The sequence below is a fragment of the Podarcis liolepis genome, assembly GCF_965112155.1.
Source record: "Podarcis liolepis genome assembly, chromosome: 17".
Lineage (NCBI taxonomy): Eukaryota > Metazoa > Chordata > Lepidosauria > Squamata > Lacertidae > Podarcis > Podarcis liolepis.
In genome coordinates, this window is record NC_139571.1 from 9,165,235 (window position 1) to 9,180,674 (window position 15,440).

The 15,440-nt window shown below is 47.2% G+C and overlaps 1 protein-coding gene across 1 annotated transcript; it reads right to left on the reverse strand.

Moving 5' to 3' along the window:
* Nucleotides 1-1,335: 1,335 nt before the first annotated feature.
* On the reverse strand, nucleotides 1,336-9,625 carry GADD45GIP1 (GADD45G interacting protein 1). The gene is made up of 2 exons (XM_083483193.1): nucleotides 9,134-9,625; nucleotides 1,336-2,051 (listed from the first exon to the last, which is right to left on the reverse strand). Exons 1-2 carry the CDS (start codon nucleotides 9,601-9,603, stop codon nucleotides 1,703-1,705), a joined length of 819 nt encoding a protein of 272 aa, XP_083339319.1. The 5' UTR covers nucleotides 9,604-9,625; the 3' UTR covers nucleotides 1,336-1,702.
* Between the last annotated feature and the right edge of the window lie 5,815 nt (nucleotides 9,626-15,440).

Below are 15,440 nucleotides of genomic sequence, written 5' to 3' on the forward strand. Positions count from 1 at the left end.
ACGTAAAGAAGAAAAAGCTGGAGGTTAGTTCACAACTGTATATGGATGGCCACGTGGTGATCACTGTGGAAGAGCTCAAATTTGTCATGAGAAAAACTGAGACAGAGCTAAACATGTATGCGTCCCTCCACGTACTTTTAGATGATCTTATGTGTACCTGTCTCCCCTTTAAATTCTAGCTGCCCAATAAAGTTCTGAGGGACTTTTAGGAAGGAACTTTTTAAAAATTAGAACCTCTTCTGAATGTCTAGTCAGAATTTCCTCCAAGTACTTTAAGACTTACTCTAGCTAAGCATGCTAGGGCAGTAGTTTTAAAAGGCCTGTATCACTTTCATTTCCCCTGCTTTCTGTTCATTCATTTGGGATCACCTCCCAATGAAGGCTGTTTCGAAAATGGAAGTCCAATAGATCTGAATCTACAATTGTTCCACTAGAGGGAAGCAATCACCATGCTACAAACATCTCTTCGCCTGTCCATTGTGGAAAAGGGACCAACATATAGACTTTTCCAGCTAAACACTTTGGAGAGGGCAGCCTACTGCCTCTTTTTACAGGATACCGTTGATGCTACTACTATAGCTGTACATGACAAAACACCCTCTGCTTCTCTGCAGACAGAAGTTTGCAGTCATATCAGTCCTTTCCCAGCTGTTCATGTAAATTGTCCCTGGTTTCAGCAGAGGTCCGACCCTAAAAGTTCCGAGTGGGATTTGCTCCTTGCCTGTCGAAACATATCAAACCGAGTACAGTTGTGGACTCCACAACAAGAGCTCGGGAGCTAAACAGATCCTATTTGAAACAAGACTTACCCAACACAAAATGAAGCAGAACCCATGAAGTTTGCACATTTGATGATAGTTCATAGCACTGCAGGGCCCACCTGATAATGTCAAATCCCACAAGCTGTTTATTGGGGTCTGGAGTGACTGGGTGTCAAAACATGCAAACAAAGCAATTAATAAATTATTAGTGCTCATTTGCAAGCTGGGGCTGTCAGAAATACATGATGTTTCACGTCACCTATTCATATGTTCAAATAATGCTGCCTGCTTTATGGTTTTAGACACTGAAGGAAGAAGAAAATCACTGTGACTTGTTGCTCATGAATACTCTGGTACTATAAATAAGCACACAAGTGCTATTTAAAGTAGCTGCTAAAATAAGATGGGGAGAAGCCCTAACTTCACTTGTTCTATTGACAACTGAAGCTTGTGTGTGCTTGTAGCAGGACACATTTGCCCCATAAGAAGTGCCAACTTTCTTGCCTCCCTTCAAAAGGTAGACACACAGCAACTAATCAAGACACAGAGTGGCACAGGAGCTGGAAAACCAAGGTTAAAAATACCACGTACATTTATTTGTCTGTAACTGCACACAACACATCAGCCAGCTAGGAAGTGAGGGTAGTTTACTTCACTGGAAAGATAGAAGTCAAAGTTTGACATCATCACCCTCAGGATCTACCAACAAGGAATTCAGAAGCATTAGCAGCAAAGGTATTTGCTACTCCAAATCTATTTTTGGTGATCAAGTGGGACAGAGATAGGGAGAGAACACCCGAATATTCTCTCATCGGTGGTCAGAGAGTTGGGAAATGACCTTCAGGCAGGATCAAGGGTTGCAAGAGATGTGCTTGCTGGGCCTCTGCACCAGGTTAACTCAATGCACAGTCCAGAGTCTGCACTTTCAGAGCCCCAACAGACTATGTGACCTGATGTGATGCGTCTGTTGCAACCACCTCCCCTTCTTTGTCCGGGATTGAGGCAACAGGTGCGCTTTGCATTGCCTTTTTGGCCAGAGCCTCCTCTCTCCGCTGCTTCTTCTGCAGCTTCGCTTCCTTCTTTCTAGCCTTCTCCATCTCTTGCACCATCTCTTGGAACTGAGCACTGCGGTGATCCAGGTTGTAACCAAAGCGCTCACGGGCTTCAGCCAGTAGCATCTGCCGCCGCTCCTTCTCTTCACGCTCTTTGGTCTTGCGCTCCTCCTTTTCCCGCAACCAGTTTGCAATCATCTCTGGCATCTTGGCCATTTGGGAAGCAATGTGCTCCTCTCTGTGAAGAGAGCAAAAACAGAAGATCAAACACCCGCAGAAAACAGAAGATCAAACTCTGAAAGCATTAAGTTTAAAAAATGAAAATACAAATAGCTCAGTAATAAAGGCACAATAAAGCAGCAGGAGCAACAGCAAGAAGTATGTCAATGTGACTATTTTTTTTTAATTAAAAAAACCCTGACAACTAGAATAGTTTAAACCCAGCGACTGAACTCACAAAGGTAAGCACCAGGTGAGCTTTCCTGGGACAGCATTACAAGGTTGGAACACCTCAATAAATAAGGCTCTTTCCCAGTCACCATATGCGCAAAGGAAGAGGCAACTGGAGGAGAACCTCTTGAGGATGATCTTAATGTGTGGGCAATATTCCTCTGATCCATCTACTGCAATTATTAAGTTTGCAGATGATACTACCATAATGGGTCTAATTACAGCTGGAGATGAATCAGTGTACAGGGGGAAGGTTCCAAAAGTATCTACATGGTGCCTAGAGAATAACTTGCACCTAAATATTAGCAAGACAAAGGAGATGGTGTTGGACTTTCGGAGGAAGAGGGGGAACTAGCCCCGTTGTATATCGGGTGGGGTTATGTGGAGAGAGTCTCTTCCTTTAAATTCCTGGGAGTTTACCTTAGTGAAGGTGGAAAAACAATATAACTCAGGTGGTTAGGAAGGCCCAACAGAGACTCCATTTCCTCAGGGTCTTGTGAAAGAACAATGTTAAACAACAATTTCTACCGGTCCACAATAGAAAGTGTCCTCCCATATTGTATCACAGTGTGGTACGTTGGCTTGACAGCCACGGGCAGAAAGTCTTTGCAGAGGGTGGTGAACATAGCACATGGTATCATGGGCTGTCCCCTGAGCCCGCTAGATGACATCACAAGGGATCGATGCCTTAGGAGAGCGAGAAAAATTCTCAGGGACAATTCACATCCCGGCCAGCACCTCTTTAATCTTCTACCCTCGGGCAGGAGATATAGAAGCATAATCAGTCGTACCAACAGGCTAAAAAAACGTTTCTATCCATGGGCTGTTAGGCTGCTGAACGGAAAATAGTGCAACTGACTTTTGGGGTTGGTATGTTGTGCGACAAGCACACAGAATGCAATGAGATTGAGTGTTTGTGTGAGGGGGGAGGGAGGCTCGGTTAATTTCATTGTACACAGGTTGTACATTGACAATAAAGGTATTATTATTATTCATACAGAGCACGTTGTTGTTACTGTTGTTTCAATACCCAGGTCCCAAATCTAACAGGGCTTTATAGGTTAAAAGCAGCACTTTTGAGTTGACCCCAGAAATGAGCCAGAATCCACTGACACTGTTTTAAAATAACTGAGAGGGACTCTGACTGACCCTGCTTCCAGGAAGTCTAGCTGTCATGTTCTTTGCACCAGTTGAAATTTCAGAGGAGTCTTAAAACGCAACATAAATTCTTACTAGTGGCCAGCCTCTCTATCCGGAAGGGACTGCAGGTGGTGCCAGGCAAATGTTGCATGTGCCACCTGTGTGAGCACCATATACAACAGCACTCCATGGAGCAAACTGACCCTTAACCAAGAGTGGAACAGGTTGACTGTTACCTCCCTGTTCAGACAAGCCACCTACCAATTGGACTTCCAATTTACCTGGACTGTGAGTCAATTTTTAGTCCTTACCCACTGACATTAGATACTTGTTCAGAACTTCCGCTATCCTACCTGAATTCATTCAAAAGGATGACAGCCAGTCCTAAATCCTCGCTCAGAAGCATAACATAAATGTTAAAGAGCATTTGGGGGAGGGGGAGATATAAACTTCATACTGGCAGAACTTCATACTACCAGTGCCATGGCAGAGCAACAGTTCCCCACCACTTTCTGGAACCAGCCCACCTGTAGGAACAGAACCACTGAAATACAGTCTCCAATTCCCATCCCAAATGGGTCCAAAGGTTTGCCTTTGGAGGGAGAGAATTACGCCAGCAGATGTCCTTAATTTTGACTGGCCCTGGTAATCACCAAGATGATGTTCCTTGGCCTCAGGCCTCCAATGGAAAGGAAGGTACGTAAGTTGTTCTCTGTTTCAACCTGCATTGGCTAGATGCCCCAAGTGGATTGGCAATTCAGCACCCAAAGGACCTCAGCCTTGGAGTAGAGGGGATCATCTTGCAGCCACTGTGAGGACAATTCCCACCTCCTTCCCCAAGGTCAAGGTAGCAGCAGCTAAGACTCACAATGCTCACCAGAGGGCAGCAGCATACTGATCACAGTGAGTGAAAATGTGGAACCAGTCAAAAAGCAAGGGTCTACAATTTTTGGCCAGCGTTGCAAGTGAAGACCAAAACTGTGGTCATCAGAGCCTTCCCCTCTGCTAGCTTGATGGGAAAAGGTGCCTCTACCCAACAGCAAAGGGATGCAGGTGGTGCTGTGGGTTAAACCACAGAGCCTAGGACTTGCCGATCAGAAGGTCGGTGATTCGAATCCCTGTGACGGGGTGAGCTCCCATTGCTTGGTCCCTGCTCCTGCCAACCTAGCAGTTTGAAAGCACAAAGTGCAAGTACCGTAGATAAATAGGTGCTGCTCCGGCGGGAAGGTAAACAGTGTTTCCGTGCGCTGCTCTGGTTCGCCAGAAGCAGCTTAGTCATGCTGGCCACATGACCCGGAAGCTGTACGCCAGCTCCCTCGGCCAATAAAGCAAGATGAGTGCCGCAACCCCAGAGTCGGCCACGACTGGACCTAATGGTCAGGGGTCCCTTTACCTTTACCCAACAGCAAAGGAAGCTCCCTCTACCCTTCATGCAGACTGGCAGGGAGTATTCTGACTTCAGTCAGCTATGGGGTCAGAGCTGCTATGCCAAGCTCAGAGTGCGGCCACAGATGCTCTTGCCACCAAGCTGAAAATGATGGGGGCTTGCTGGGTTAATCCTGTAGGACCAAGGTGCTGCAAGGGCTTAGCACCTCCAGCCTCCCTTTCAACCTTAGCAAGGGATAGGACTTGCTATGAAGCTGCCAGGATGATCCCAGCACACCAAAGTTGGGAGGAAGGCTTGTTGCTAAGCGCTCAAGAGGAGACCATGCCATATTTGCTGGGGCAAGTGTAATTGTTGGAGCCTGCCTACAAGTCACCTGCATAATTAGGAATCAACTGAGGAAGGTGGGCAAAATCAATCTTTTCCTTCTAAATGTCCTCAGAATTGAATTCAGAAAGGAAAATTACCACCAGCTGAAGGCTACACCAACAATATATCTGGCCCAGCATACTTTGAGTGTCTTGTCTTTTGCAATGCCCTTTGTCTCCGCTTTTGACACAGTGTGGTCTGGACTGGGAGCAGGCAGGCAGAAGGCTGGTGTCACCTTGCAGTTAAAAGGTGGCCTGGGTGGTACCTTCCACATCAGATTTCCTGTTGTCTATCATTGCGAGAAACCACAGAGACCCATATCCTCAGCGTACAATTCATGTCTTTCCAAAAGGACATTTTTGTTTACTGACTGCTAAGACACAGAAAGGTAAGCAAGCGGTGCTCTGTGTACCGTATTTTTCGCCCCATAAGACGCACTTTTTCCCCTCCAAAAATGAAGGGGAAATGTGCCTGCGTCTTATGGGGCGAATGCAGGCTTTCGCTGAAGCCTGGAGAGCGAGGGGGGTCGGTGCGTACCGACCCCTCTCGCTCTCCAGGCTTCAGGAAGCTCTGCGCAACCCTCGGGAGACCGGCTCGAGGGTTGCGCAGAGCTGCCTGCAATCCCGGGACCAGCGCAGCTCTGCGCGGCCACCGGGAGCCGGGGGAGAAGCTCCGCCCCGCTCCCGGTGGCCGCGCAGAGCTGCCTGCGGTCCTGGGACCAGCGCAGCTCTGCGCTGCCATCCGGAGCGGAGCGCTAAACTCCGCCCCGCTCCCGGTGGCCGTGCAGAGCTGCGTGCGGTCCTGGGACCAGCGCAGCTCTGCCCGGCCACCGGGAGCCGGGGGAGAAGCTCCGCCCCACTCCCGGTGGCCGCGCAGAGCTGCCTGCCGTCGCGGGACCAGCGCAGCTCTGCCCGGCCACCGGGAGCCGGGGGAGAAGCTCCGCCCCGCTCCCGGTGGCCCTGCAGAGCTGCGTGCGGTCCTGGGACCAGCGCAGCTCTGCCCGGCCACCGGGAGCCGGGGGAGAAGCTCCGCCCCACTCCCGGTGGCCGCGCAGAGCTGCGTGCGGTCCTGGGACCAGCGCAGCTCTGCCCGGCCACCGGGAGCCGGGGGAGAAGCTCCGCCCCGCTCCCGGTGGCCCTGCAGAGCTGCGTGCGGTCCTGGGACCAGCGCAGCTCTGCCCGGCCACCGGGAGCCGGGGGAGAAGCTCCGCCCCGCTCCCGGTGGCCGCGCAGAGCTGCGTGCGGTCCTGGGACCAGCGCAGCTCTGCCCGGCCACCGGGAGCCGGGGGAGAAGCTCCGCCCCGCTCCCGGTGGCCCTGCAGAGCTGCGTGCGGTCCTGGGACCAGCGCAGCTCTGCCCGGCCACCGGGAGCCGGGGGAGAAGCTCCGCCCCGCTCCCGGTGGCCGCGCAGAGCTGCGTGCGGTCCTGGGACCAGCGCAGCTCTGCCCGGCCACCGGGAGCCGGGGGAGAAGCTCCGCCCCGCTCCCGGTGGCCGCGCAGAGCTGCCTGCCGTCGCGGGACCAGCGCAGCTCTGCCCGGCCACCGGGAGCCGGGGGAGAAGCTCCGCCCCGCTCCCGGTGGCCCTGCAGAGCTGCGTGCGGTCCTGGGACCAGCGCAGCTCTGCGCCGCCATCCCGAGCGGGGCGCTAAGTCCCGCCCCGCTCGGGATGGCGGCACAGAGCTGCCTGCCGTCGCGGGACTGCAGGCAGGTCTACGCCGCCATCCTGAGCGGGGCGCTAAGTCCCGCCCCGCTCGGGATGGCGGCACAGAGCTGCCTGCCGTCGCGGGACGGCAGGCAGGTCTACGCCGCCATCCCGAGCGGGGCGCTAAGTCCCGCCCCGCTCGGGATGGCGGCGTAGAGCTGCCCTCCCCATCGCCAGCCCCACAAGCTCGGGGGACAGCGGGGAGGCAGAGCGTGCCTTCCCACTGTTCCCCGACCTGGTTCTTCCAGCCCCGCACCTGGGGGGGGGAATAAAAAATTTTTTCTTTATTTCCCCCCCAAAAAACTAGGTGCGTCTTATGGGCCGGAGCGTCTTATGGGGCGCAAAATACGGTAAATAAGGATATATTGTTCCTCTTCTTACCTACAACAACCGGTTCTTAGAAGGCACATTTCATATTATTCCCATGAGCATTACAATATCAATTTTTACCTATCGTTCTCTAGTCTAGCCACTTAAGTTTGAGACACCCTCCTGGGCTACTTCCGTTTGTGTCAGCTTTACCAACCTGGAGGATACTTTAGCAATAGCGCTAATATACCCAGCTTTCTGCAATCTTTTTGGAGGAGATAATGCAAAATTGGGCAGCCATATGTCCGGATTTTCAGTCGGCGAAATGGCACCCAACTTTGAAAACTTTGATGCCTCCCACCCCAAAGCAAACTCAACAATTTTGTCCTGATTTTCACTTTGGGGAATATGGCAACCCTAAGTATGATGTATGGAAGTAAGAGCTGGACTATCAAGAAGGCTGATCGCCGAAGAATTGATGCTTTTGAATTATGGTGCTGGAGGAGACTCTTGAGAGTCCCATGGACTGCAAGAAGATCAAACGTATCCATTCTGAAGGAAATCAGCCCTGGAAGGACAGATGCTGAAGCTGAGACTCCAAGACTTTGGCCACCTCATGAGAAGAGAAGACTCCCTGGAAAAGACCCTGATGTTGGGAAAGATGGAGGGCACAAGGAGAAGGGGACGACAGAGGACGAGATGCTTGGACAGTGTTCTCGAAGCTACAAACATGAGCCTGACCAAACTGCGGGAGGCAGTGGAAGACAGGAGTGCCTGGCGTGCTCTGGTCCATGGGGTCACGAAGAGTCGGACACGACTAAACAACAACAAAGTATGATAAAAATTGTGAAGCTCTCTCCCTCTCCTTTCCCTCTATTGTATATATACAATAGTTTTTGTAGTATGTGTGCTGTCACCTGTACTTGCATTTTTTTGCACTGGCCTTCTCTCACGGCTTCACCAATTCTGGTGACCAGATATACAATACAAGCCGTCCTATATGACCCATCTTCTCCCTCCTACTCTCTCATATGTGAAAATACAGACACCTCTACTTGTTCTATTGCTATCCTGCCAAAGGTTCACAGAATCCTATAATTGCAGACTTGGGAGGGGACCCCCAAGGGTCATCTAGTCCAACCCTCACATGTGGCTCGCTGCTTTTGATTTGTTGCATTTTTATGCAGCTTTTCACCCAAATGAATCCCAAAGCGGCTGTTAGAAATCAACAAAGAGCAATAATGTAACAGGATATATGGAGGAAAGCTGTGTTTATTTGAAAACGTGGGCAGCATTAAGATAAATTCAGCAGCGTAAATAAGTTTTGATGGATGTTAATAATGGAATACCGAATGGTTTAGTTTATATAAAATATGCAGGGATTTATGTTTTGTAAATAAACCATGGAAAGAGAGGAAGGGAAGTCATTGATATTTTAAGGTTGTTTAAATGAATATTCTAAAATGTAAAACAGAAAATTTAATAAAAGTTATAGAAAAAAGAACAATAACGTAATAAAAACAAACAAACCAAAACACCCCGGGATAAGTCGCATGAATCACATCTTTGCAGAAAGTGACTGCAAAGAAAGAAAGAAAAGATGGAGTATAAATGTAATTTCTTTCTGGAAACTTGGAGCATAGAATACTGTAATCAAATTTCCGTTTGTATCCTTTGAATAACTTTGTGTACTTGATCAATTTCTTTTTTTATATCTTTACTCTTTTTGTATTTTTTCTTTTTAGTTTTGAAGATTTGGATGTAATGTTTAATATATGTTTTATTTATAAATTTTTAATATGTAGTAAAAATTCTTTTTTTAAAAAGTCGCATGGATCAATTAACCCAGTCGTCGATAGAACCATTTCCACCCCTTAAGGCTTAAGCGATATTCATATTATCCCACCCCACCCGGGCGGAGCAGGGCGCCCTCGGCCGCAGCCCCTCCGGAGCTCAGCCCCTCTCACCTCGCCCGCCGCTTGGCTTCGGCTCTCTGCTCCTTGGCGTCCAGCCGCTCCTGCATCTCCCTCAGAGACGGGTACCAGGCCTTCTCCTCGGCCTCCATCTCCCGGAGCTTCTCCGGGCTGGGCCAGAGTCCGGCCGGGTCGACCCCGGAGGCTGATCCGTGGCGCCCGTACACCTTCGCTTCGTAGGCGGCCGTCAGCTGCCAGGCCGGCGTGCGAGGGTTCTCGGGGTCCGGCCGGTAAACCCCTCCGAGCCGCCGCCTTAGCGGCCGAGCGTTGTAAAGCCGGACGCCTCCCAGGGCCAGCCGGACGCTTCCGAGGGCGGCCATCTTGGAGCCGGCTCGCCAGCAGCACGGAGCTAGGAGGGCGGCCATCTTGGGAGCCGGGCTCCTCCTCCCACCCGTGGGCGGCGCCATCTTGGATCTGGGTCGCGTGGGCGCCGCCATTTTGCACGCCGCCGCCGCGGCTTCCATTTTGGAATGTGACGTCAACGCGCGCTTGGGCCGCCCCGCGGAGAGTTGCTTTTGTGGATCGTTATCGCCGCAGAGATAGGAAAGGTTAAAGGGACGCGCCCTGCGGGGTGACATTGAGTCTCTTTGGGTCCGCGCTGAAGCGGGAAGGAGTCAGGAGAGCGCAGGGGCGGCGTTAACCTGTGGAACTCCCTTCCACGTGACGGGAGGCAGCCATGGCCAATCAACTTAAGGAGAATTAGACAAATTCATGGAAGAGAGGGCTATCAATACCTATTATTTGATTGACATTCTATGTCCTTTTAAAATGTGTGCGTTATTGGGTGGTTGTTTTTATTTTGATTATATACTTTGTGGTTTTATATTCTGATTTTATCCTGTGAACCTCCCTGAGACCTGCAGGTATAGGATACTACATTAAATAAATTAAGTAAATTAAATTTAAATAAATTTATTAAATTATTCATGATGGCTATGCTCTGCCTCTTGCAGTTCCCCACAGACAACTTTTCAGCTGAGAACAAGATGCTGGGGTAATAATAATAATAACAACAACAATGATTTTATCATTTATACCCTGCCCATCTGGCTGCGTTTCCCCAGCCACTCTGGGTGGCGCCCAACAGAATATTAAAAACACAATAAAACATGAAACATTAATAACTTCCCTAAACTAGACAGGACACTGGCCTGATTCCGTAGTGGTTATCGTATGTTGGAATAGCTCAGTTGGTAGAGCATGAGACTACAGTGGTGCCTCGCAAGACGAAATTAATTCGTTCCGCGAGTTTTTTCGTCTAGCGAATTTTTCGTCTTGCGAAGCACGGTGTCGGAAAAGTTTTGGAAAAGCTTCAAAAATTGCCAAAAACCTCAAAAAAAGGCTACCACACCGCGTTCTATGAGTTGCTCCTCGAAGTCAAGTCGCAACTGTATTAAGGGTGTTAAGAAAAAGGAAGACAGAGTTGTTAGAACCAAAGACCAAGGTTTTATCGAGAATGTATAACTTGCTGCTTAAGTGGAACACGCAGGATGAGACAGTTAAATCAGCCATGATAAAGTGGGCTCAAGACATTGGTCACAATATTATGGCTGAAGACTGGGAAAGGTTATGGACCACCGGTATGAAATTTACGGCATGTAATGCCTTGAAAGAAAACATTATGAAAATGGTATACAGGTGGTACATGACCCCAGTCAAGCTTGCTAAGATATACCATTTGTCTGATAACAAGTGTTGGAAGTGCAAGGAGGCTGAAGGAACATTCTTTCACCTTTGGTGGACTTGCCCAAGAGTGAAGGCCTTCTGGGAAATGGTCTACAACGAGTTAAAAAAGGTGTTTAAGTACACCTTTCTTAAAAAACCGGAGGCCTTCCTCTTGGGTATGGTCGGCCAAAAGGTCTTAAAGAAGGATAGAACGTTTTTTATGTATGCTACCACTGCAGCAAGAATTTTGATCGCCAAACATTGGAAGACTCAAGATTTACCCACGCTGGAAGAGTGGCAAACGCAACTGATTGACTACATGGAGTTGGCCGAAATGACTGCCAGAATCCGAGACCTGGGAGAAGAAGCAATGGAGGAGGACTGGAAAAAATTTAAGAACTATTTGCAAAAATTTTATAAGTTATATGAACTATAAACTGACCATAATTGGAAATGCTAGCCCCAGTAATGAGAGCGCAATATTTATGAAATTGGATAACAATATTGAAGGGATCAAAGTTTAAATGTTAAAAAGGATAATACATTTTGTTTCTAGAATAAATGGACAATAAGGGATTTAAACTTAAATTGCTATTAAAAGTACCAAAGAAACACATGAAACAAGGCTACAATTTGCTGATAAATTTATTGTCGGGAATGCTTTGTGCGGGAGATGCGGGGAAGTTCGGTGGAATGTTGAAACAAGCTGTTGAAGGGTTATGATTCTTTTTATTTTTTTTCACATCTTTCGTTTTTCTTTTTTTTCTTTTTTCTCTTGTTGTTTTCTGTATGTATCTGGAAAAAATGTAACAAAAACTTTTTTAAAAAAGAAAAAAAGAAAAAGGAAACAAACTTGCAAGACGTTTTTGTCTTGTGAAGCAAGCCCATAGGGAAATTCGTCTTGCGAAGCAGCTCAAAAACCGCAAAACCCTTTCGTCTAGCAAGTTTTTCATCTTGCGAGGCATTTGTCTTGCAGGGCACCACTCTTATGAACTCTTATGGTCCCTTCCAACTTTACAGTTCTATGATTCTATGGTCTTGCGTTCTTATGAGCGGGAAAGCGGGGTTTGAGGGGACAGTGGACATGACAATTTAACTAGATTTAGCTTTGCAGCAACCCAGAGCATATTCCGTTTGGCATCTCTTTTTTGCTTTCAGAGTGACCAATCGTTTCTCTTGATCTTTTACTAGAAGCTAACAATTGCAGGACGATTGGTGAAATTTGTTGAGCTGAATTACAGGTTTTGTACCTTGAAATATACTCGGAGTCTCCAGGTGGAGAAATCAAAATTAGAAATAGAACTGTTAGAATCCAATACTAAGAATCTGTCAAGAATGTACAACTTGTTGCTGAAATGGAATACGCAAGATGAAACAGTGAAATCAGCTATGATAAAGTGGGCACAAGACATTGGTCATAATATTATGTTTGCTGACTGGGAACAGTTGTGGACCACCGGTATAAAATTTACGGCATGTAATGCCTTAAGAGAGAATATAATGAAAATGATCTACAGGTGGTACATGACCCCAGTCAAGCTTGCAAAAATTTACCATTTGCCTGATAATAAGTGTTGGAAGTGTAAAGAAACGGAAGGTACTTTTTTTCACCTTTGGTGGACGTGCCCGAAGATTAAGGCCTTCTGGGAAATGATATATAATGAAATGAAAAAGGTACTTAAATGTACTTTCCCTAAGAAACCAGCGGCCTTTCTCTTGGGCATTGTCGGCCAATTGGTGTCAAAGAAAGATAGAACATTTTTTATGTATGCTACAACAGCAGCAAGAATACTTATCGCAAAGTATTGGAAGACACAAGATCTACCCACTCTGGAAGAATGGCAGATGAAGGTGATAGACTACATGGGACTGGCTGAAATGACTGGCAGAATCCAAGACCAGGGGAAGGAGACGGCGGAAGAAGATGGGAAGAAATTTAAAATTTATCTTAAGAAATATTGCAAAATTAATGAGTGTTAAAATGTTGTGGTTATAGAAAATAAGGGATTATAGCTGTAAAAGTTTAAGTAAAAGAAAAGAAAAGGAAAAAATTAGATAAAATTAAGGGGGAGGATTTGCTGAAATAAATTTGGGAATTGGAATGCAGAAAGGGGAGGTATGGGGAAGTCGGTGAAGTAAGTTTTAAGAAAAAAAGGATTTGAAATTATACATGTTTGTTTTTGTGTGTGTATGTTTGTATTGTGTATTGTGTGTGTTTTTATAATTTGTGAAAATTCAATAAATATTTATTAAAAAAAAAGAAATATACTTGGAGTCGAGTGTGGATTTCATGCTCTTTATTCAGCTCATAGTAGTGAGGAATGAATGTTCCCCTAAAATATCTGCTTTATATACATTATTTACACAATGTACCGCACGTGATTGGCTAATTCTGGGATTCTCCTGTAGGCTAATCAGGTTGCGGATTCACTTCCGCCTGGAGCTGGATTGGGTGGCTCCTGCAGACCAATCATACTGCTGCATTGTTCTAGGACCAATCAGACTGCTGCCTTTTGGATCCTATTCAACTCAGTACATAACATACTTACTTTAATGTCTGCCTGTATCTTGATAATAATGACACACATGTGTTGTGTCCTGCAGTACAGACCTGGGACTATGGCCTTCTATTTCTCTAATAAAGGGTGAAAAAGTGACTGTAGTTCTTAAGATGGAGCGAACCATTTTGTACTAACCATGGCTGCCAACAGTAGTTTGGCCTCTGAGCTTCTACTGCTACCTCCAAATTTCAATATTTTTGCAGTTCTGATATCTCACGTCTGTGGTTGGTCCCCACCATAAAAGCTGATGCCTCCATTTTGAGATTATCATCATTATATATATATTTATTTATACCCTGCCTTTTCCCTCGACAGGGAGTCAAGGTGGCTTACCGATAAAATAAGAACAGCTTAAAACATAGAAAAACAATCACGAATAGAATTAAAACTATAAAAAGATCTCTTAATACCACACCATTGACTGGAGAGTCTGCCAAGTGATGGTGAATAGATGATAACAGACCACCATAATAAAGATAATACAGCAATAAAGTGAGTTTTGTTTCCCGGTGTATATAAAAGTATACTGTACTGTAGTCTATTAAGCTGGGTGCCCCTGACTGCAGGGGCAGGAGGGCAAAAACCCGGTCCAGCCTGAGCCAGCCCCACTCCCATGGCCAGAAGAGGAGTGGCACAGCAGCCGAGCTGCCCGCTGCTGCCCCCACATTTTCATAAGGACCAATATCTGTGAAGCTCAATAACGCAAGGTACGCCTGTGAGTGAAAATGGGTCACAGACACCTAACTAGACCTAGCTAAGGTAAAGGGTAAAGGGACCCCTGACCATTAGGTCCAGTCATGACCGACTCTGGGGTTGCGGCGCTCTTCTCGCTTTATTGGCTGAGGGAGCCGGTATACAGCTTCCGGGTCATGTGGCCAGCATGACTAAGCCGCTTCTGGCGAACCAGAGCAGCGCATGGAAACGGCATTTACCTTCCCGCCGGAGGCTTCATCTACTTGCACTTGACGTGCTTTCGAACTGCTAGTTTGGCAAGAGCAGGGACTGAGCAATGGGAGCTCACCCCGTCATGGGGATTCGAATCGCCGACCTTCCGATCGGCAAGCCCTAGGCTCTGTAATTTAACCCACAGCGCCACCTGCATCCCTAACTAGACCTAACTAGTCAACAACAAAACTGGGTGATGCACCATTAAACTCTTATTAAGCTGCTTTGGTCTTGCATCGTTCATAATACAGACACCCCCCCCCCCATTTATGTGATGGTTCCGGGCCCCTCATGCATAAGTAAATATCGTGTAAGTGGGGAGCATTCTCTAAAAAGCCTCTAAACACTGCCTCCGCTCTCCAGTTTTTTCTCCCACTCTCCAATCTAGCCCAAAATATCTGGAGATGAAGCTCTGGTGGCCTGCTGGAGGAGACGTCGGAAAGTGGTTGGTTGCGGCTGCGCCATCCCACATGCCGGCTGATAGGGAGGCTAAGCCACATTCTTTATTAATCGCAGTTTCTGGGTCACCTTCAAAGATAGCCCTACGTAGAGCGCATTGCGGTAGTCTAAGCGGGAGATAACTAGAGCATGCACCACTCTGGTGAGACAGTTTGCGCACCTTGGTTCTCAAATTTAATCCATTCTGGAAGTCTGTTCCAAAACCAAGGTGCGCTTTTCCATAGAAAGTAATGCAAAATGGATTAGTCCGTTCCAGACTTTTAAAAACCACCCCTCAAACAACAATTCAACATTAATTTTACTATCTAACGAGACCATTGATCCATAAAATGAAAGCAATAAACAATGTACTGCAGTCACACAATCAATTAGTCAATCAGTAGCTGAACTGGGTTCCACACAGTCACAAAAACAAAACAGCCACGAAAACGTTAAATAAATTGCAGAAACAGGCAGACCTCAGCGTAACACTCAAAACAGAGCACATTTGCCTTCTGGAAAAAGTTTGCAAACCGGAACACTTACTTCCAGATTTGTAGTGTTTGGGTTCCAAGGTGTTTGAGAACCAAGGTGTTTGAGAACCAAGGTGTTTGAGAACCAAGGTGCCACTGTACAGACATAGCATGAGCACATCATGGTTGAAGGGAAGGAGGAGGCAGCTCTGGCTACTA